This window comes from Oryctolagus cuniculus, chromosome 17, assembly GCF_964237555.1.
Source record: "Oryctolagus cuniculus chromosome 17, mOryCun1.1, whole genome shotgun sequence".
Classification (NCBI taxonomy): domain Eukaryota; kingdom Metazoa; phylum Chordata; class Mammalia; order Lagomorpha; family Leporidae; genus Oryctolagus; species Oryctolagus cuniculus.
Genome location: NC_091448.1, coordinates 61,216,407 through 61,237,595, shown reverse-complemented (window position 1 = coordinate 61,237,595; position 21,189 = coordinate 61,216,407). Strand labels below are relative to the sequence as shown.

General features: G+C 44.5%; 2 protein-coding genes across 55 annotated transcripts in view; one reads left to right on the top strand and one right to left on the bottom strand.

The window, feature by feature from the left end:
* The window catches only part of LOC103347106 (uncharacterized), a 619,502-nt gene that overhangs the window by 144,673 nt on the left and 453,640 nt on the right, over positions 1–21,189 (bottom strand). For 42 of the 45 annotated variants that reach the window (XR_011383700.1, XR_011383690.1, XR_011383692.1 and 39 more), the window contains one exon: positions 7,232–7,263. Coding sequence is in view for 32 of the 45 variants with exons in the window: in XM_070061484.1 (XP_069917585.1) it covers positions 7,232–7,263 (32 nt within the window). In the remaining 13 variants the exon portion in view is untranslated. Of the gene's footprint in view, positions 1–849; positions 7,264–21,189 lie in introns of all 45 variants that reach the window. The other 3 variants (XR_011383701.1, XR_011383698.1, XR_011383697.1) reach the window with 2 other exon arrangements.
* The window catches only part of LOC127489621 (uncharacterized), a 265,586-nt gene that overhangs the window by 139,314 nt on the left and 105,083 nt on the right, over positions 1–21,189 (top strand). The window contains exon 8 of one of the 10 annotated variants that reach the window (XM_070061517.1): positions 875–1,041. The exons of the other annotated variants lie outside the window; for them this stretch is intronic. Coding sequence (XP_069917618.1) covers positions 875–957 — 83 coding nt within the window. The 3' untranslated portion in view covers positions 958–1,041. Of the gene's footprint in view, positions 1–874; positions 1,042–21,189 lie in introns of those variants that run through there. 10 annotated transcript variants of the gene reach the window in all.

The following is a 21,189-nucleotide window of genomic DNA, read 5'->3' as shown; positions in this document are numbered from 1 at the left end:
GCACACCAGCCACAGCGGCCATTGAGGGGTGAACCAACGGAAAAGGAAGACCTTTGTCTCTGCCCCTTTCTCTCTGCCTGTCAAAAAAAAACAAAAAACAAAAAACAAACAAAAAAAAAACTAAAAAAAAAATTCAAACACTTGCCAGCAATTCAAGGCAAAGCTCACTTTGAAGAGTAGCAGGAGCAGGGCCCCAAGCCCCTCTGTTCTTCTCATTTGTGCTCTAATCTATACTTCAATTACAAATACACATTGGCTGTATGTCTTCAAAAGAAAGTCTTCCATCACATGTTCCATGCCAAAATATACTAAAGCAATAATGGTGGGGTTTTAATGCCACAGAATGATTCTTTGCCAATAAATTCTCTGAGATGACTTTTACAGGGAGGATAGAAAGAACTTCTACAAGATTAGGGAAGGAAACCAAAGGGCTCTGTGCAGTTGTCCATAATTAACATGCAGCTCACAGACCCCAGACCTGTGGGGTAAGGACTGAGTGGGCAAGGTCAGGACTCCCATTCTGTGTCATCAGACCTCCTGCTCCTCACAAGACCCAGGGGTGTGGGCCTTGGATTTGTAATCCCAGGGGCCAAGAGACCTCCCCCTTCCTGTGCATCAGGTTCACTGCCAAAGTAGCCAGTCCCATGAAGGCTGCCCAGGTGAGTGCCTAGGGGAATTCACAATTGTAGGACATCCACACCCCATCCAGATGGGCCTCAGTGCCCCATGGCCCTGACTGCTGTGGAGTTCAGGACCTACGGTTACCTCCCAGGGCACAGGAGCCTTCTGAGAGCTGCACTCCCACCCCACTGTCCCCACCCCAGCCTCATCCCTGTCCTCCCCACTGACCCCTGCTCCTGTGTCTTTCTTGCAGACATCTTTAGCTGCTCAGAAGTCTGCAGTGTGGAGTCCTGGCAATCAGAGGAGCTGGAGTTTCCCACGCCATTGGAAACTTGAACTACACAGGAGACACAACATCAGCCACATCCCTCCTCATCAGTCCTCTGCGAGCTTTATATTAAATTCTTTCACCTAGTACTAGTTGATCTTCACATGCTTTTCTGTAAAATAAATACATCATAAGAAAACACCTTTAGCAAAGGCAGAACTTAATCAGAGAGCAGTCACCCTAGGGAATACCTCCATCATCACTCCCTCGAGAGGAATCTCATTTGGTCTTCACTGAACAAAGTCACTGCCAGGTTGGCTGTTAAAATCTGTCCTTACAGTAATGACTTTCTAGGGTTTTTGTCTCATGTCTGTTCCTTCCTCTGGAAGGGATCATGGGGTTCATCTCACCCAAGATCTCTCACAAAGTCTTGGATGCCAATGTTATTTTTCACCTAATGGCAGCTTGGATGGCACAAAGTGCTTGTCTCTTCTTGAGCATCTTAAATATTGTCTTCTTTTTCCTCCCAACCCAGACCAGCTGGATCATTTTCATTCCCTTCTATGTTACTCATCCCTGTATTCTAGATCTCTGAATATTTTTCATATAATTCCCAGATTTTACTAGGCTATAAATGGCTTCACTCACTCAAAGTATGACCCAGTTTTCTGTGAAGGAGGAGTTTGAGAGCATATTGTCATTTCCGGAAACAGTCTGAATTATAATTATTAGCTTTAGATCATTGCATTGGTTTTTCCTCTTCCAGCAATCTCATTCATACACATGCAGGTATTCAACTTCTGGTATTCCTCTCTCATCTTCTGAAATCTTTGGTCAAGCTCCTATTCTGTATATTTCCTCTCTCACCTTCTGTTTCCTGAAAGGCACAGATCTGTTTGTGTTTCTTCTGGTTTGCATTTCACGGGTGATGTTAGTTTTTCCTGTTTTCCTCCTTCTTTCCTGAGTCTGCCCATTCATTTCTGAGCTTCCCTGATTCTTAGTATCCTGTCCTTCCATGCTTGGTATCATTGTCTCAACCATGTCTCCCTCATCCTGAAAACTACCCCGCCGAGAACACAAATTACACAAAGATGGAAGTGTTTTCATGTATCAGAGAGTACTTTCTCTCTCTTTATTACTGATTCCTCCCTCTAGTACTTTTATATGGGGATGGGCATATTGCCACCAAGATTCTGGTTTTGTTCCTTTTAATAGAAAATTTGGTTTTGGGAATTCTGCATGAGCAATAGGATTCAGAAAGACTCGTCTTACTTCACATAGCCTCTCTCAGTTGCTTTTGTGCAATGCTGAAAAACATGACACCTGATTTCTTGGCTCTGCAATTTACCATTATTCCATATGAGATTCCCCTCTGAAAACCCCTTTTTCAACTTAACTGGATTATTGCTACTCAATAGGAAGGCCTGTTATATAAGGAAACAATGGCCCCCAACTTTGCAAATCTAGATTTATAAAATCCCTTTCTATGAAGAGTCAGTATCAGAATCTCTGAGATTATGCAGTTACTTTCTATGATGTCTACAAAATTCTTTTCTCTGAGTGACTGGTTAGCCTGTCTTTATCAGTCACCATTTCATTCATAGGATCATTAAGTTTTAGTTTCTTTTGGTTTCTTTGAATCACAAAATTTAGGAGCTTTTTTTATTTATATTTGTGGCATTTGAGTTTAGAATTAGTAATTTTCACTTTACTTTTACATCAGTCTTATTTCAGAAAAATTTGGTTTCAGTTACCAAAATGTTTTTTAGTTAGTTAGTTTTAGTGAGTGCTATGCATTTTGAATCCCTTAGACTATCAAACAGGTACATGCAAGATCAGGTTCACCTAGGTCCACAACTCCAGCAGAAATGAGTTTTGCCAAGTTCAAGCATAAACAGCTGGCTTACCACAATTCCTTGTGTTTGACACAGAATGGCCAAGGATCATCTTACTGATTTGCCCTTGTCCTTAAATGCACTACGTTGGAAATAAACTCTCTAAGCAAAAGTACTCTTTGAATTTTCTTTGCTGATATATAAAAATTAATGTACAGGAAAAAAACTGTCATCCATATAATGTCATGAATCCAATTCCTGAGCAATTAAAGATTTACACACACACATACACACACACTACAGGATGGGTGGCTTGGAAAACAAAATGATGATCTTATACTCACAAACCAGGAGTTCATGAATGAACTCTGGCTCCCTGGAGCCTGGGCATGTTCTACTGCTCACTGTCCAGGGACACCCATTGGTGGGTGGAATGGCTGAGCCAGGCCCACAGCTGCATCTTTCATTTTCAAGATTTATTTATTTATTTGAAAGGCAGAGTCAGAGAGAGAGAGAGAGAGAGAGAGAGAGAGATCCTCCATCTACTGGTGGTTCACTCTCCAAATGGCCATAACAGCTGGGATTGGGTCAGGCCAAAGGCAGAAGCCAGGAGCTTCATCTGGATCTCCCACATGGGTGCAGGGGCCCAGGCACTTGGGCCATCTTCCACTGCTTTTCCAAGTGCATTAGCAAGGTGCTGGGTGGGAGGTGGAGCAGCCGGTCATAAACTGGTGGCCATGTGGGATACCGGCATTGCAGGTGACAGGATAGCCTGCTGTGCCACAACACTGACCCCCACAGCTGCATCTAGCCCTGCCCCCCAACACACAAACACATACACATGGCATCGCTTGTTAGCAAAAGACAAGATTAATATCATACAAGCTCTTCAAGCCTCTGATACCCTACAAGCATGCACAGGTGATCTCTCCCCAGACTGTCCAGGCACCGGTTGGCAGGATTCATGGATGGCATGGTGTGCACCTGTGACTTCAGAAACATAGGCATGGCATGCAGAGGAGGCGCTGGGCTGGCCTCCTGATGCACTTGTGCATGGTGCAGATAGCTCAGAGGCAGCAAGTCTAAAAGGGATAACAGTGGGTGGAACAGGAGCTACAGCCTCAGACACAGTGAGCAGGAGGCCAGAGAAGTAACTTCCTGGAAACCACTCCTGTTAAGCCTCTCATGTGCTTGGAGGGGCATTACGGACCTGTGGCTGGTTTACTGGCTATTAGAATGGGACATGTGGGAGACAACAAACCCCCACACCAGAGGCTGAGGATAAAGCATGAAAAACCAGGTAGGAGCACAAGAATGGGTCTAATAAAGGACCTTCTGCTGGTGAGTGGGTTATCTCCCTTGTTGGAGGGCACAGGGATGTGAGCTGTCTATGCATCATCTAAGATCAGGAGATAGGGACAGAGTGAGCATCTAGATCAGCCTTGAGTCCCTGGATCTCATGTCAACGAGATTTCCGGACGACTCCTGGTTCATTAATGGGAATTTGAGTGCTGCAAGGGATATGTAGCAAAAGTAACCTTTTGGGGCACATTCCTCCCTTGATGTATTTAAGGAAATGTGTGAAAGTACTGAATGAATGTTTAAAGACACATATATAACTTTATAAATACCTCTATACTTTGAAAAATAATATTGTGGGGCTGCACTATGGTATAGTGGGTAAAGTTGCTGCCTGCAGTGCCGGCATCCCATAAGGGTGCCAGTTCAAGTCCCAGCTGCTCCACTTTTTAAATATATTTATTTATTTGAAAGGCAGAGTTTCAGAGAGGCATAGGCATAGGTATAGGCATAGGCAAAGAGAGAAAGAGAGAGAGTGAGAGTGAGAGAGAGAGAGAATCTTCCATCTTGGGCCATCTTCCACTGTTTTCCCAGGCCATAGTAGGAAGCTGGATCAGAAGTGAAGCAGCCAGGTCTTGAACGGGCACCTATATGGGATGCAGGTACTACAAGAGGTGACTTTAACCACTATGCCACAGCATTAGCCCCTGCTCCACTTCTGATGTAGCTCCCTGTTAATGTGCCTGGGAAAGCAGAAGAAAATGGCCCAAGTGCTTGGGCTCCTACACCCTCGTGGAAGACCTGGATGAAACTCCTGGCTCCTGGCTTCTACCTGGTCCAGCCCTGGCTGTTGCAGCCACCACGGGAGTGAAACGGTGGATGAAGATTTCTCTCTCTCTCTCTCTCTCTCTATCTCTCTCTCTATCTCTCTCTCCTCTCTCTAGTGCTGCCTTTCAAATAAACAAACCTTTTTTTAAAAAAGAAAAAGAAAGTTGTTTTTTACTTGTAAAGCTGCATCCTTCCTTCCGGGATGCTTCCCTCTCAAAGGAAGGAGGAAGTCAGGACAACCTTTAATTTACAAATGTGCACACCACAAATACATAAAACATGTATCCTAGAAATAAATACAGATAGAAACCAATCTGTAACATCCACATACCTGACGTTCACAACACATTGGGCTTACAAAACTAATATACACAGCCCCAAAGAGCTCATACAGAATTGGACACACACACTCAAGCTCTTCACAGAGGGGCCACTGAGCCCTCCTCTTCTGTGCTGGAAAGCATGGGGGTCAGAAACACCCAGAGAGATCCTTGCTGATAGTTCCATTGACCTTGGGATGACACCAATCACCATGGACGTGTCAGTGCATCAGCCCTGAAACCAGGGACCTCAACATCAGTGGATTGTTGGCCACTCTTTTCCAGAAAGAAAACCCACATTTTGAAAACTTGTGGCACTTAAAGACTCCCGGGTCAACAAGGGTAGGTGAAGCCTGGCCTCTCCCCCTAATCCGTGTTTCTGGGGAGGTTACCTTGTAGGTAGTAAACCTAGGCACCAGGTCAGATGGCATGAGGCTGGAGGGACGGTCCTGTCACAGTGCAACCAAAATGGGGTTGTTTGGGGACTTCTCAGAGACCAGGAAATGGCACAGGCCTGAAGGCTACACACTCTGGGAAAGCCAGCTCTGGCCAAAGCAGCATGTCCTAGAGATCCTGCCCAGGAGAACTGCAGGGCCAGCTCACTGACTCTCTTGGAAACACCTGGAGTCCACATGCTGTACGCCTCCCACACCTGAGGCGCTCAGGACCCATGGCTGGTTACCACCCTTTACTGACAACACCCCCATGTGAAAGATACCCCTCACCAGGTCACAGGCTGGATGTCTGGTCTGAAAGCCAAGGTGGATGCATAAGGAGACTGTCTATTTTAGGACCCACTAATCCTAGGCCAAGACACTTGGAAAAACTGTTGGACGTGTGTGCACATATATGTTGCCCATGGACATAGCCAGAAGTCAGGAGCAAGGCCATGGGTCATCCCCAGTCCCCAGGCCATTAATCTTTCCAGAAGTCCCTTGCTTCTACATTGACAGGTGGAAACCCATATCGTATCCACAACAAAAGTTAAAACTCTTAGACAAATACACATTACACACACATCTGTAAATGTGTGCATGTTCTGAACAAACTGCGGAGGAAGTGTACATAACTGTGTATGTACTCCTATTGGTCTACAGAACAGACAGTGGTTCCTTTAACTGTGAAGCTATATGGGATAATCTGACACTGCAGAAGGGAGGAATGTACTATGGCCATTATTTCTAGAGCTGTATATACTCAAAAATACATGCAACATATATATTTCCAAAGTAAGTAACAGAGAAATAAATCCATGAGTATTATATCCATGATTCTATAACAAGACAATGTACATATACAAGTAACTACACACTCAACACTGGGGAGCACACACAATCTGACACACTTAGATACACATATAGTCTATATAATCTAATTGTCCAGGCATTGGGCCCTCCACGTCTCACCGGCAAGCTTGGGGTATAACACACCTCGAGGCCCTTCACTGCCCATTCCAGGGCCCCTTAGTGCACACCAATCACCAGGGCCTTTCCACCAAAACAGCCATGACAACAGGGATCTGAATCTTAGTGGAAAGATGGCCACTCTTTCCCTCAAAAGAAAAACACATCCTTTGAATCAGCCACGAGTCTGAGCAACTCAGATGCCAACAGAACTGAAGCTAGCCCTCTCTGTGGAGAATTTCCTCACACAGAGAGCTATGTTCTGAGGCTGACTTGGAGGTAGTCCATGAAGACCTGAGTTCTGGTGACATAAGGCTGGTGGCACAAGTCTGCCACGTGAGAGTGCCCTGAGGATAACGTGGGACTTCCGAGGGTCTCCTTGGATGTTGATGGCCCCCACACTCTTGTACAGGAAGGGAGATGGTCAGCCAAGGGCTCCTATGACCTCAACCCAGGCAGGGTTGCACATTTCTGGCCCATGATTGGCAGGTTCTGTTCTGTATGGTATTCATAACTAAAATAGTGCTCTTGTAGAAATCCTGGCCTATATACACTTATGAAAATGTACATAGACATTGAACAGACCCCTAAAGATACATGCTTAACTGTCTGACTACTTGTACCACTCTATAAACATATAGAAAATGGTTCGTTTACCTGCATTCTTGCATCCAGGATGCTTCAACTCCCTAGGAGAAAAGAATACATTAACAACATTATTTCTACAAACACAAATATATACAAACATGTACATCACAGGAATAAGTAAAGCATAAAAACACCTGATCCCACATGTATGAGAGTATAACAAGAAAGTGTACATATACAAATAAGTTAGATACACAGCAAAGCACACACAACCACACACATACACACATTTACTTCCTTTGTCTAAAGGCCATTTGGGCCTTCCCTCCAGTATTGGCAATATTGAGTGCGTACACACCCAGGAAATCCCTTCACTGCCATGTCCATGGGTCCATGGCAACACCAATCACCAGGGACATGTCACTGAACTACCTATGGCAACAGGTAGCTCATTAGGGAGCTGAACGCTCTTTCCAAAGATGTTCACTAGAAGGAAAACCCATCTTTTGGTTAAGTCAGAGCTTAGAATCTCAGCTGCCAATGGGTCTGGCAGAAGCTGACCTCTAACCTAAGAACATTCCCTCACACTGTGCTCTCAGTTCACCATGCAGACAGTACACATACATGCCATCAGGCTGGACGGACAACCCTACCAGGAATGGACTTCAAGGAGGATGTTTGGGGACTTACAGAAGCCAGGCCCAGACCCTGAACACTATGCCCTATTACAGAGCTGGCTCTACCTATAACTCCCTTGTCCTGGAGGCCAATGTAGCTACCTAGAGGACGGGCTCACTGACTCATTGAGAAACAACTAGAAACCATGTGTCTTAGGCCTCCCACATTGAAAACCCAGGACTCTCAGCACCAGTGTGATCCTGGCATTCCTGATTGGAGAAGGGCTTTCAGGAATAAAACAAAGCCTAGAGGACAAAAGGGAAATGACAAATGACCATGACCACTTGAAGTTTAAACATAACACAGAAGCAGCGTGAAAACAGCCAACGCTATGGGGATCATCTGTGTGAATGCACATACGCAAAGGATGCTGCCTGCCCATTAAGTGGTGCCCTAGAAACATGTGTAATTTCTGGGTTTCTTTAAAGAAATGTTTAAAAGATACTGGTTTCACCTGAACATAACCCTACCGTTCAACCCAGCCCAGCCCACTCCTTGGAATTTACCCAAAGGAATTTAAATTGGCAAACAAAAAAGGGGTCTGCACCCTAATGTTTATTGCAGCTCAATTCACAATAGCTAAGACCTGGAACCAACCTAAATGCCCATCAACGGTAGACTGGATAAAGAAATTATGGGATATGTACTCTTTAGAATACTATACCGTAGTAAAAAAACAATGAAATTCAGTTTTTTTTTTTTTTTTTTTTTTGTGGTGACCTTTCACTGGCTCCAAAACCTGGGGCCAGACTCTGCCCTCAACCTTGCTTTCCTCTCGGGGATGTGAGCTGCTTTGAGATCCTGGAATTCTGCCAACGACAAAACTCAACCCCGGACTTCCTTCACCTCTGAACACTCTGCAATCTCCATCCACACACCAGCCCTCCAAATTTCTGAGGTAATGAAGAACCAAAGTGACTCCATTTTAAAACAATAAAAAAAAGCAGCCTCCATTTCCCATAGCAGACCCGGGTCCTTGTAAAAGCAGGCATTCAGGCATTCCAGAGATATCAAAGCTTACCAGGGACAGCTAGTTCGGTAGACCAAGGACAGCACAGTAGAGATTGCTAAACAAAGTAACTCCCTGTACCCAGAGCTTCCATGCTGTATGTAACTCCTTTTTCCTGCTGATGTAGCCCCTTTTTCCTTTAAAAACTCTCCCAAACAAAGACCGGGGCCTCACTCCTTCCTCCGCTGTGCAGTTTGGTTGGATGGGGTCCCTGTCACGGCTTGTACTCCCGAATAAACCTTGCTTTTGCAGTTCGGTGTGATCGACTCTCTGGGGGTCTCTGTGGGGATCTAACGATCTGGGCACAACATATTTTTGGTGCCCAACAGTAACACGTGGCAGGTGGAGGATCCTCTTATTTAGACTCTATGGGTTATGGTTCTATGCAACTTTGCCCCAAAGTCCTGGTACCAGGCACCACATCTCCTATGGCCTCATGCCTCCATACTCTGTGTCCAGGCAATAGCATGTGTGGGTGACAACTCAACCCCATTTCCCTTCTATGGGTTATGTCCAGGGCTCCAATGGGTGCATGGGTAATGACCCACCCTCTGTTCCCATATCCTCCCGTCAGATGGCTGTGATCTCAGGGATCCCCAATATCTGCCTGATTCTACAGGTCACCAGGAGAGCTTCTCCCCATGTTCTAGTTAATCCTCCTCTCGGTGGTCTCCTACCTTGACAACCAGTTCAAGATCTCTATCTGTGAACATTTGGAAAAGTGGAAGATTTCCTATGTCCAAGCTTTCTCCTGTCTCAGCTCTAAACCTCCTCTGGCTCAAGTTCTCGATTTCCTGGTCCCAGGAGTGAGCATTTCCTAGATGTATCTCTCCCAACCCACGTGAAATAAAGATCAACACTACTGGCCCTGCAAACCAGCCAGCTTACCAGGTTAATTACTATTTCCAGACATATCTCCTTTTCCCTAACTGCCCCTTACTCTGTCACCTATCAGATTTCCTCCTTAGAAATCTCTGGAGGGGTGTCCATCCACTCTCATGGATATTCTGCCCCATTAAGCCTAACACAATGAACAGTCTCCAGTGGACTTCTTGTCCATGGCACATCGACCCCAGCCCACAGTCACCTTGGGACCTGTCTAGCAGCTGCCTGAACTTTTGTTTCAGAGGTAGTCCGAGTGGCTGACTGTTGACCAGGGCATCACTGGCCTAAGGTCTTCCTTGGGTAAAAAGAAAAGTAGACTCGCTGTCTCTACAAGATTGGTGAGTCTCATTTTCATTTCCTTCTGTGCCGCTCATCCTTGAACTCTAGATGCATGAACACATTTTCTTTGAATTCACAGATTCTACAGACAAGGCCCTCAACTCTAGATGCATGAACACATTTTCTTTGAATTCACAGATTCTACAGATAAGGCCCTCTATCCACAAGAGATGAGCGACCTTTCTCCCAGTCTTGGTTGGGATCAGCTCCGCAGCCTCTCTGTCCTCAGTAGTGGTCTCAGGAGCAGCTTTCGGCCACAATGTTATCTCAACCAACCTACTGCAAACAACTCCAACAGTTACAAGAGGAGGTCACTAGGCCCATCGAGACCTCAGTTGATGCCATCTGAGGTCTCCAAAGCCATATTGCCTCACTAACCAATGTGGTACTATGGAATAGATGGACCTTAACTGTGTTGTTATTATATTAATCAATAAGGTCAGGCAAAACTACATCCATCAAACAGTCTTACAGAGTCCAGAGACTCCCCCCTCATTTCCTCTCCTCTATGAAATCCTCTCATTACTTAGTTAATGCCACTCTTATGACCACTGGCTGCTATCCTCACCCTGTCTTTTATACTATGGTGTCTGTTTAAGTGATTACAGGAGGTGATAATGGAATGAACCAAAGCCTTCACCAGTCAGGTGGTAAACCCAATGCTGCTGCAGGGATATACTTGGCTCCCCACCCAGGAGATTGCAGCTTGAGGCATCACCCCATGCCAGCAGAGAGTAACTTGTTGTCCCATGTCAACAGAAAGTAGCTCTAAAAACAGATCATCATCCCTCCACCCCTCCTGGACTTTGGGGGCTGATGTGACCCCGTATAACACTTGCTTTATTTTTTTTTTTTTTTGACAGGCAGAGTGGACAGTGAAAGAGAGAAACAGAGAGAAAGGTCTTCCTTTGCCGTTGGTTCACCCTCCAATGGCCGCCGCGGCTGACGTGCTGCAGCCGGCGCACCGCGCTGATCCGATGGCAGGAGCCAGGAGCCAGGTGCTTTTCCTGGTCTCCCATGGGGTGTAGGGCCCAAGCACCTGGGCCATCCTCCACTGCACTCCCTGGCCACAGCAGAGGGCTGGCCTGGAAGAGGGGCAACCGGGACAGAATCCGGCGCCCCGACCGGGACTAGAACCCGGTGTGCCGGCGCCACTAGGCGGAAGATTAGCCTAGTGAGCCGCGGCGCTGGCAACACTTGCTTTATTAAAAAAAAAAAAAAAGGTGGGGGGAATTTTAGTAAAATGGTGCAAATCTACTCCCTGGACACCATCCTCAGTTCTAGCCCCCGCCACCACTGCTAGAAGCCAGATGACAAAATGGCCCAACCACAGGTGTCAGCTCCACCCCCACTCCAATGGGATTCGCTGCTATTTCCCAGCCCCCTGCAAAGGTTTAAGAGGACAGGCTTCCTGAACACGTGCTCTCTCTCTTGATCTCTCTCTCGACTTCTTTCTCTCGCTTACTCTCTTGCCCTCTCCCCTCTGCCTGTCAGGTTTCCCCCACATGACAATAAACCTTTTCCCTTAAAAAAATTAGAAAATCTGAGAGGTGGGGATTTCAGACATTCAGTGAGAGAGGGCACCTTAAATAAATTCCTGTACGTCCGTACACACAATACTACGGATCTGCAGTTCAACTTGTGTTTGAGTGAGGAAATCACGAGTGACAAAATAGTAAATGCAAAAAGCAAGTTACATAACTTCCCTGGTTGAAAAATGGTATGCACATTTATTTTTTAAAAAATCACATGTGGGGGCCAGCGCTGTGGCACACAGTGAGTTAAAGCCCTGGCCTGCAGTGCTGGTATCCCATATGGGCACTGGTTTGAGCCCCAGATATTCCACTTCTGATCCAGCTCCCTGCTAATGTGCCTGGGAAAGCAGTGGAAGATGGCCCAAGTCCTTGGGCCCCTGCACCCACATGGGAGACCCAGGAGAAACTCCTGGATCCTGGCTTCAGATCAGCTCAGCTCCAACCACTGAGGTCATCAGGGGAATGAACCAGCAGATGGAAGAGATCTCTCTCTCTCTCTCTCTCTCTAACTCCTTCAAATAAATAAAATAAATCTTTTTAAAAAATCATATATGGAGAAAGACACTAAGGTAACTGAAGCGATTTCAAAAAATGGGAATTAAGTGCCTTCCATGTCAACGTTTTTCTATTAACTAATAAAACCCATGTAGTATTGTCAGAAGGAGTGACACATTGGTCAATGCAGAACAGACACTCAACCAAGTACGACCACACATTTCCACCTATATTCTGCACACATAACCACAAGCCCATACTGAGAATGGCATATCTCCAAAGTCACATAGGATGTGCAAGCCCACCACAATCCAAGACCCACTTTCAAAGAACTTGGACATGTGGTAAAACCCATCTTATTCCACTAGAAAGCATATGAAAATATAAACACTAAATGCTATCTAAGTCAAATCTTCACACTTGACTCAAATACACCCACACTGTCCACATTTACAATGCCCAGAGCCCCAGATACAACATTTCCTCAAGTAGATAATCTGCTTTGTATTATTACTCCCTTCATTTTCATTACTGCTGTTTTTTCTATAGAAGCTGGAGTGGGAACAGAATAGACAGTTTAGCCACCTGCAGCCAATAATCTAGCACACGCAGGAGCTTTAGTAGATTTACTATCTTTGCACTTCACCTGGCAGGTGTCTCATCAATTTTTGGAGCCACCAATTTCATCATGATAATTAATATTAAATCACTTATTACACCCCAACCATTTGTAGGATCACTATTATTTACAAATATAATCCTCCTGGGACCAGCATTGTGGCACAGCAGCTTAAAGCCCCAGCCTACAACACCAGCATCCCATATAGGCACCGGTTCGAGTCTCAGCTGCTCCACTTCCAATCCAGCTGTTTGCTAGAGCCTGAAGGCAGTGGAAGATGGCCCAGGTCTTGGAACTGTGCACCTGCACTGGAGACCTGGAAGAGGCTCCTGGCTCCTGGCTTCGGATCAGCACAGCTCTGGCCACTGCAGCCATCTGGGGAGTGAACCAGTGGATAGGGGACTCACTCTCTCTCTCTCTTTTAAAGTTTTATTTATTTGAGAGAGAAAGAATCCTCCTATTATCTCTTCCAGTACTAGAAGCAAGAATTACAATACTATTAACAGACTGAAATCTAAACACCACTTCTTTTACCAAACAGGAAGAAGATCCCAGTTTTATACTAAAATCTATTCTTTGATTCTTTGATCACCCCAAAGGACCTGCAGTATTCTACCAGACTTTGGAATAATTCCACACATTGTAACCTAATATTCTGAGAAAAAAAAGGAAGCAATGGAGCATGGAGGAATAGTTTGAGCTATAATATCCACTAGTTTTTAGAGTTCATTATCTGAGCTCACCATATTATTTGTGGTAGGAATGTACAGTGACACATGAGCATATTTCATATTAGCCTCATGATTATTGCTTTACCCACATAAGTGTTGCTATTTTAGCAGTAAAATGTTTAGTTTACTAGAACCCTCATATGGAGGTAATATCAAATGATCCCACCCATACAGTGAGCCTTGGGTTTTATCTTTCTATTTACTGTTAGATGCCCAAGGCATTGCTCTAGCCAACTCATTCCTAGACACCGTTCTTCATGACGCATACTGTGCCACACCACATTTCCACTGTGTCTTGTCTGTAGATCTGCATTCACAATCGCAGGAGGAGTCACATATTGACTTTTACTACTTTCAGCATATACACTTGAGTCTCCCTGAGTTACAATTTACTTAATTATATTTGTAGCATAAATCAATATTTTTCTTGCATAATTGGGCATACCATGACAATACTCCAACTTTCCTGATGAAATTTCAACAAGAAATACTGCATCATCAACGGGGTCATTTCTTTCTTTTCTTTTCTTTTCTTTTTAACTATTGGGCAGAGTTAGACAGTGAGAGAGAGAGAGACAGAGAGAAAGGTCTTCCTTCCATTGGTTCACCCCCCAAAATGGCTGCTATAGCCAGCGTGTTGTGCCGATCTGAAGCCAGAAGCCAGGTGCTTTTCCTGGTCTCCCACGCGGGTGCAGGTGCCCAAGCACTTGAGCCATCCTCCACTGCCCTCCCAGGCCACAACAGAGAGCTGGACTGGAAGACGAGCAACCGGGACCAGAATCCGGCGCCCACATGGGATGCTGGCACCACAGGCGGAGGATTAACCAAGTGAGCCACGGCACCAGCCCCAGGGTCATTTATTTCATTAAGAGCTATTATAGTAATAATTTGTGTTATTTGATAAGTTTTTGCCCCAGAACAAGAAGTCTCAGTAATTTAACTGTCAGAAACCTCAAATGACTACACAGTGCTCACGAGCACATCACACACTTGAAGAGCCAGCTTATGTAAAATCCTAAATTAACAACAGAAGGAATCCTGCAGGGGTTGTGGCACAGAAGGCTAAGCCTCTGCCTGCTACACTGGCATCCTATATGGGTGTCAGTTCATGTCCTGGCTGCTCCTCTTTTGATCCAGCTCTCTGCTTCTGGTCTGGGAAAGCTGTAGAAGATGGCCCAAATGCTTCAGCCCTGCACCCTCATGGGAAACCCCAAGAAAGCTCCTGGCTCCTGGCTTCTGGCCGGCCCAGCTCCAGTTGTTGCAGTCATTTGGGGACTGAACCAACGGATGGAAGGCATTTCTCTGTCTCTGCCTCTGTCTATAACTCTGCCTCTCAAATAAATAAATAAAATCTTTAGAAAAAAATAATTTAAAAAACAACAAAGGAAGGAATCGAACACCTTACAACCCTTCCTTGATAAAAAATATAAGTAAAAATATTACATAACTTTGTTAAGGTTAATTTATAGATTGAAATCTTTCAGATCCTTATGGCATATCCACTTCAACTAGCATTCCAAGATGCTACATCATCCATTACAGAAGAACTACACCCTCATGACTCCACCCTACTAATCTTTTTTTTTTTTTTTTTTTTTTTTACAGGCAGAGTGGACAGTGAGAGAGAGAGACAGAGAGAAAGGTCTTCCTTTGCCGTTGGTTCACCCTCCAATGGCCGCCGTGGCCGGCGCACCGCGCTGATCCAATGGCAGGAGCCAGGTGCTTATCCTGGTCTCCCATGGGGTGCAGGGCCCAAGCACTTGGGCCATCCTCCACTGCACTCCCTGGCCACAGCAGAGAGCTGGCCTGGAAGAGGGGCAACCGGGACAGAATCTGGAGCCCCAACCGGGATTAGAACCCGGTGTTCCAGCGCCGCTAGGTGGAGGATTAGCCTATTGAGCCGCGGCGCCGGCCCACCCTACTAATCTTATTCTTAGCTAGCTCTTGAGTTCTTCACATTATTTCACCTATGCTGACAACCAAAGATGCCCAAGAAGAAACAGTGTTGTCTTTTATTATTCATTATTATTACTCAAATCTTAATTGCCCAGTCATAATTACAAATTCTATACATAGGATAGATGAAATTAACAGCTCTTAACCATAAAAGATACAGGACACCAACAATATTGAAGCTGTGAATATACAGATATGATGACTTAAACTCTGGCTCTTATATAATCCCATAGAAGATTTGAAACCAGGAGAATTATCACTGCATACAGTGGATAACAGAGTCGTCATACCTATAGAAATACCAATCCATATATTATTTTCATCTGAAGATGGCTTACACTCCGAAGTTGACACACCATTTGATCTAAAAACAAATCCCATCCCAAGGTGCTTGCATGAAGCAACCTTCACATCTACTCCACTTGGTTTATATTATGACAATGCTCTGATGTGTGTGGGTCCAACCACATCTCCATGTCTTTGAACTAGCAACACTAAAACACTTTGAAAAATGACAAATATCTGTTATGTCATTATGAATCTAACTAGCATCAGTTTAATACTGAAAGCAAAAATATTTCTGTAATAAAATGCCACAATTAGACTCACCAATATAATTAATTAGCATGATCTCAATAAAATTAGCACTTTATTTCTCCAGCTAAAACTCACTAACTACACTTAACCCCCAAACCCACACCAAAATACACTGAATCACCAAGACGAAATGCCATGAGAAACAGAATGAAGGTGTGCTCACCTTTTTTCATTACCCCTACAATAGCAGGATTACACACTGTAATTATCATCTCCCCTAATATTTTAATCCCATCTCCCAACTGCCTGGTCAACAATCAATTCATCTACCTTCAACAGTGATGGGTGCAACTCATTCTTAAACAAATAACCATTCACATCACTGAAAGAAGAACCTGGTCTCTAATACTAATCTCACTCGTTTTCTGTGATTCAACAAATCAGCTAGGACAGTTACCTTGTATGGCTCACACAGCCCAATTATCAGTTGTTAGGACTAGCTGTCACGCCTTGAGCAGAAGCAGTCATTACTGGCCTCTGCCATAAAACAAAAGCATCATTAGCCACTTCCTCCCTCAAGGTGCACCTGCCTCATTTATTCCTTTGATAGTAATTATTGAAACTATCAGCCTATTTATAGCTCTTCACATACTCATACATTTTATTGGCAGAGCCTCTTTAGTCTTGACATGCATCAGTTCTGCAACAGCTATAATCAGATTTATTCTAATTCTAGCTGTTCTTTAATTCACTGTAACCCAATCCAAGTGCCCATATTTCCACTCTCATGGTTAATGACCCACCAAACTCAGGCTATCATACAGTTAACCCCAGCCCTGACCATAAACAAAGGCATTGTCAGAGCTATTGCTTTAAGATTTTACTTATTTATTTATTTACTTACTTACTTACTTATTTGAGAGGTAGAGTTACCAATGGAGAGAGGGAGGGACAGAGAGAAAGGTCTTCTCTCGGCTGGTTCACTCCTAAATGGCAATAGCCAGAACTCAGCCAATTCGAAACCAAGAGCTTCTTCTGGGTCTCCCACATGGGTGCAAGGGCCCAAGTGCTTAGACCATCTTCCACTGCTTTCCCAGGCCAGAAGCAAAGAGCTGGATTGGAAGTGGAGCAGCCAGGACATGAACTAGTACCCATATGTGATGCCAGCATTGCAGGTGGAGGCTTAGCCTGCTACACCACAAAACCCCTTGTCAGCTCTGTTTCTAACATACAGCTAATGATAGGTTTCCAGTTTAATTCTTTTACTCTATCATTCCTGGCCTAGGAACTAATACCAAGGATGATGATATAGTCTGAGAGCGTACAACTAGGGGACAGGATCATGATATGAAATGATCTTTTTCATTCTATCAGGAGTTTTTTTTCCTCTGCTGGATTCTTCTATCCATTCCATCCCTCATGGCTAGTCCTAAAGCAAAGGGGCTGCTACCTACCAACAGGCATCTGAGCCCTAAAGCTACTAGAATTGTGTCTAATAATCAGAATTATTAGTCTTGGGAGTATCAATTACCCAAGTTCACCATAGTTTCATAGAAGAAACCAAAAATATCATACAAATTCCACTAATCAATCAAACTTGGAGCTGGTTTTACAAGTCTACAAACTTCAGAATATTTGAACATATCCTTCACCATCTCTAAGGCTGTGGATAGTTCAACACTCTTCACAGCCACAGGATTGCACAGCCTATTTGTAATCATAAATCTTACTTTCTCACCTCATAACAATTAAAATTTCACTTGATATCAAACCATCATTTTGGCATTGAAACTGATGCCTGACATAATTTGTGGACATAGTCTGATTATTCTTATGCATCTCTTTTAAAAAAAAAGATTTATGTATTTATTTGAAAGTCAGAGTTACAGAGAGAGTGAGTGAGAGAGAGAGAGAGAGAGAGAGGTCTTCCATCCACTGGTTCACTCCCCAATTGGCTGCAATGGCTAGAGCTGTGCCAATCCAAAGCCAGGAGCCAGAACCTTCTTCCAGGTCTCCCATGTGGGTGCATGGGCCCAACAACTTGTGCTGTCTTCCACTGCCTTCCCAGGCCACAGCAGAGAGGCTGGATCAGAAGTGGAGCAGCCAGAACTTGAACCAGCGCCCATATGGGAATCCGGCACTTCAGGCAGTGGCTTTACCTGCTATGCCACAGCTCCGGCCCTGACACATCTCCCTTCACTTATGAGGATCATATTCTTTTAATGTTAACTACTGCTACTGGCTTCCAATGTATTATCTTCAGTTTTAACCTGGAAAAGAATACTCAACCTTACTCTCTCCCTGACAATCAATATATCTTTAGTGCTATTTCTTGGAACCACCGTAATCTGGTTGCTGTAATTAAATATCTACATAGAAAAATAAAGTCCATACAATATGTAGATTTGATCCTATAGCATCAACCCAACTACTACCCTCCATAAATTCTCTTTTAGCCATTACAGCCTTTGTATTCAGCTTAGATATTACCATCTTACTTCTCCTGTCATGAGTACCCAAATAAAAAACCCAACACTTACACTTACCATAGCACTAATTATAATTTCCATTTTAGCCCTATGTCTAGCCTATGAATGAATTCAAAAAGGACTAGAATGAGTATAATCATTGAAATTTCAATCCATTAGGTTAAGGTATTCTATTATCACCAATATTCCTTTAAATCTGTATAAATATTTTAGCATATATTGCATCCTTACTAGGAATATTATCAGTATACTGATATATGGTCACTTCTGTGTTTTATAAGGCACAATATTATATGCATTCACTTTAGGAATCCTTGTAATCCTGAATGCTCATTTTATCATATCATGTATAATATTCATTGCCTACTAGTATTTGTAGCCTATGAAGCCACTGTGGGCCAAACACAGTTAATAGCATCCAACACTTACGGTCAGATAATGTACAAACTTAACCCTTCTCCTATGAATTATGTAACTTACAATTACACTTATTCCCATAACAATGTACTCAAAAACATCATACTCTGAATCAACATAAACACAGAGCTTATACACTACCTCATAATCCTATTTATTATAAATAAACCTATTATAAAATAAGTAGTTTCTCACCAGCTTCTTTTCTGACCCTCCTCTTGATACCACCTCACAGCTTCCCTTAATTATCCTAGTGAGTATCCCCTTTCTAAAGGACCACTTCCATGAAAGAAAGCTATATTTAAATATTAATCTATAAGTATTCTTAATTATGACATTCACAGGCACAGAAGTAATTTTGTTCTAGATACTTTATGAAAAGTAATTTCAACCCAAGTAACTATTACCCAATGAGGAAACTACATAGCATTTAAATGGAAACCATGCATAATAACTTTGATAGTAAAAAGCAAAAATGTCCCTGTATGGTCTTCACCTGTGATTACCAGAAGTCCATGTAGAGGCCACTATTGCCAGATCAATATTCCTTGCAGTCACACTGTTAAAACTAGGAGGCTACAGCATAGCATGAGTCCCTACAATCTGAAATCCCTTAAACAGAGCAGAGAGCCTTCTCACTGCCCAGAGGAGCCTTGTGAGGAAACCCCTAACCAGCACCATCTCGCTCTGTCAAACACATCTAGCATCACTAACCACTTTTTCATTAGTGAGCCACATTAACACTGGTGATTGTGACTGTCCTTATTCAAACATCACGAAGATTTACAGGAGCTACAGCTCTAACACTGGCCCATGGCCTAACATCAGCAATATTATTTTGTCTTGCAAACTCTATTCACAGGCAAACTTCACGATTTGCCCAAGGACTACAAAACAGTTTCACCTCTAGCAGCAGCATGATGAACCCTGGCAAACCTAACTAACTCGGCCTTAGCGCCAATCATTAATTTAATCAGGTGGCTGTTCACAAAAAAGACATCATTCTCACGGTCCAAACCTACGACCATCCTAACAGGGTCTAACCTGTGAATTAACACTATACACTGCATCTGCTTACTAATCACAACACAACAAGGAAAACTTCCATATCATATCAATAATATCCCTCTTTCATTCACACGAGGAAATCATATCCATCACCTTCTTCCCTATCACTCAGTTCTAAGATCATTTCACGAAACACGCATTGTAAAGAGACAACGTTAGCTTATGAATGTAAAAACAGAAACTTCAGTCTCCTTATTCACTGAGGAAGTATGCAAAAACGGCTAACATGCTCAGACACACAGTAATATGGCTTTCTTAAGCTATAAAGGGTAGAAATAACCCATTGGTTTTAGGAACCAACAAACTATTGCAGCTCCAAATAAAAGTAATCTATTTTCTCCCTCTATAACAATGTCACTACTTTCACTTCACCAGTTATAACAACTGTCCCATATTTATAAGGAGATTGGTGCTTTAAACCTCTAATGCGCCTTATTTATTTATTTAATTTTACTTGAGAAACAGAGCCACACTTCGCATCTGCTGGCTCACTACCCACGTGTGTGCAGCCAAAAATGCCATCAGGGTCTACCACGTGGGCAGCAGCCGCTCAATGACGCGATCCATCCTCACCTGCTGTTTCCCAAGCTACGCATTAGTGGGCAGAGTCGGAAGCCAGAGCCGGGTCGCAAACTCGGGTACTGCAATATGAGACATGGACCTCGGAACCAGCATCAGAACCTCTCGTCTAAACACCTGACCTGCACTGCGGGTAACTTACGATGCACCTTGCGTGATGTACATTTAAAAACTCATGGTATACACAGGGTTCCATACGATCTGCGTCCTCAGGGGTCGCTTGGGGGTCCTGGAACGTGCCTTCCGCAGAGAGGGGAGGGCGGCTGGGATTTGTTACCCTGAAGTGAAAACGAGTCCGAAGTAGAGCGGTGAACCCCGGACACAACACCAGACACACCCGAAGGAGAGGATTCCCAGCACGGGGCGGGCATCGTGACCCCCACCCCACCCCGCCCAGCGGGGGTCCCCCACCATCCGCCCCGGAGGCGCCTCCTCCCGACCCCTCAGTGTCCGCGCCCCGCGGGCACCGCCGGGACCCCGGGCCACGAGGGGCCGCGCGGCCGCGCCGCTCCCTCCTCAGAGGCCGAGGCCGCCGGGCGGCGTCTCCGCAGGAGCCCTGCCCGGCCGGGGCTGACCGAGAGGAGCCACGCGGACGCCGGGTCCTCGCTCTCCCTTCCCGGCTCCCGCTCCGGGACGGGGTCAGGGCCGATGGCGCCGCTCCGGCCGCGGACACCGGGACTCGCCAGGCCT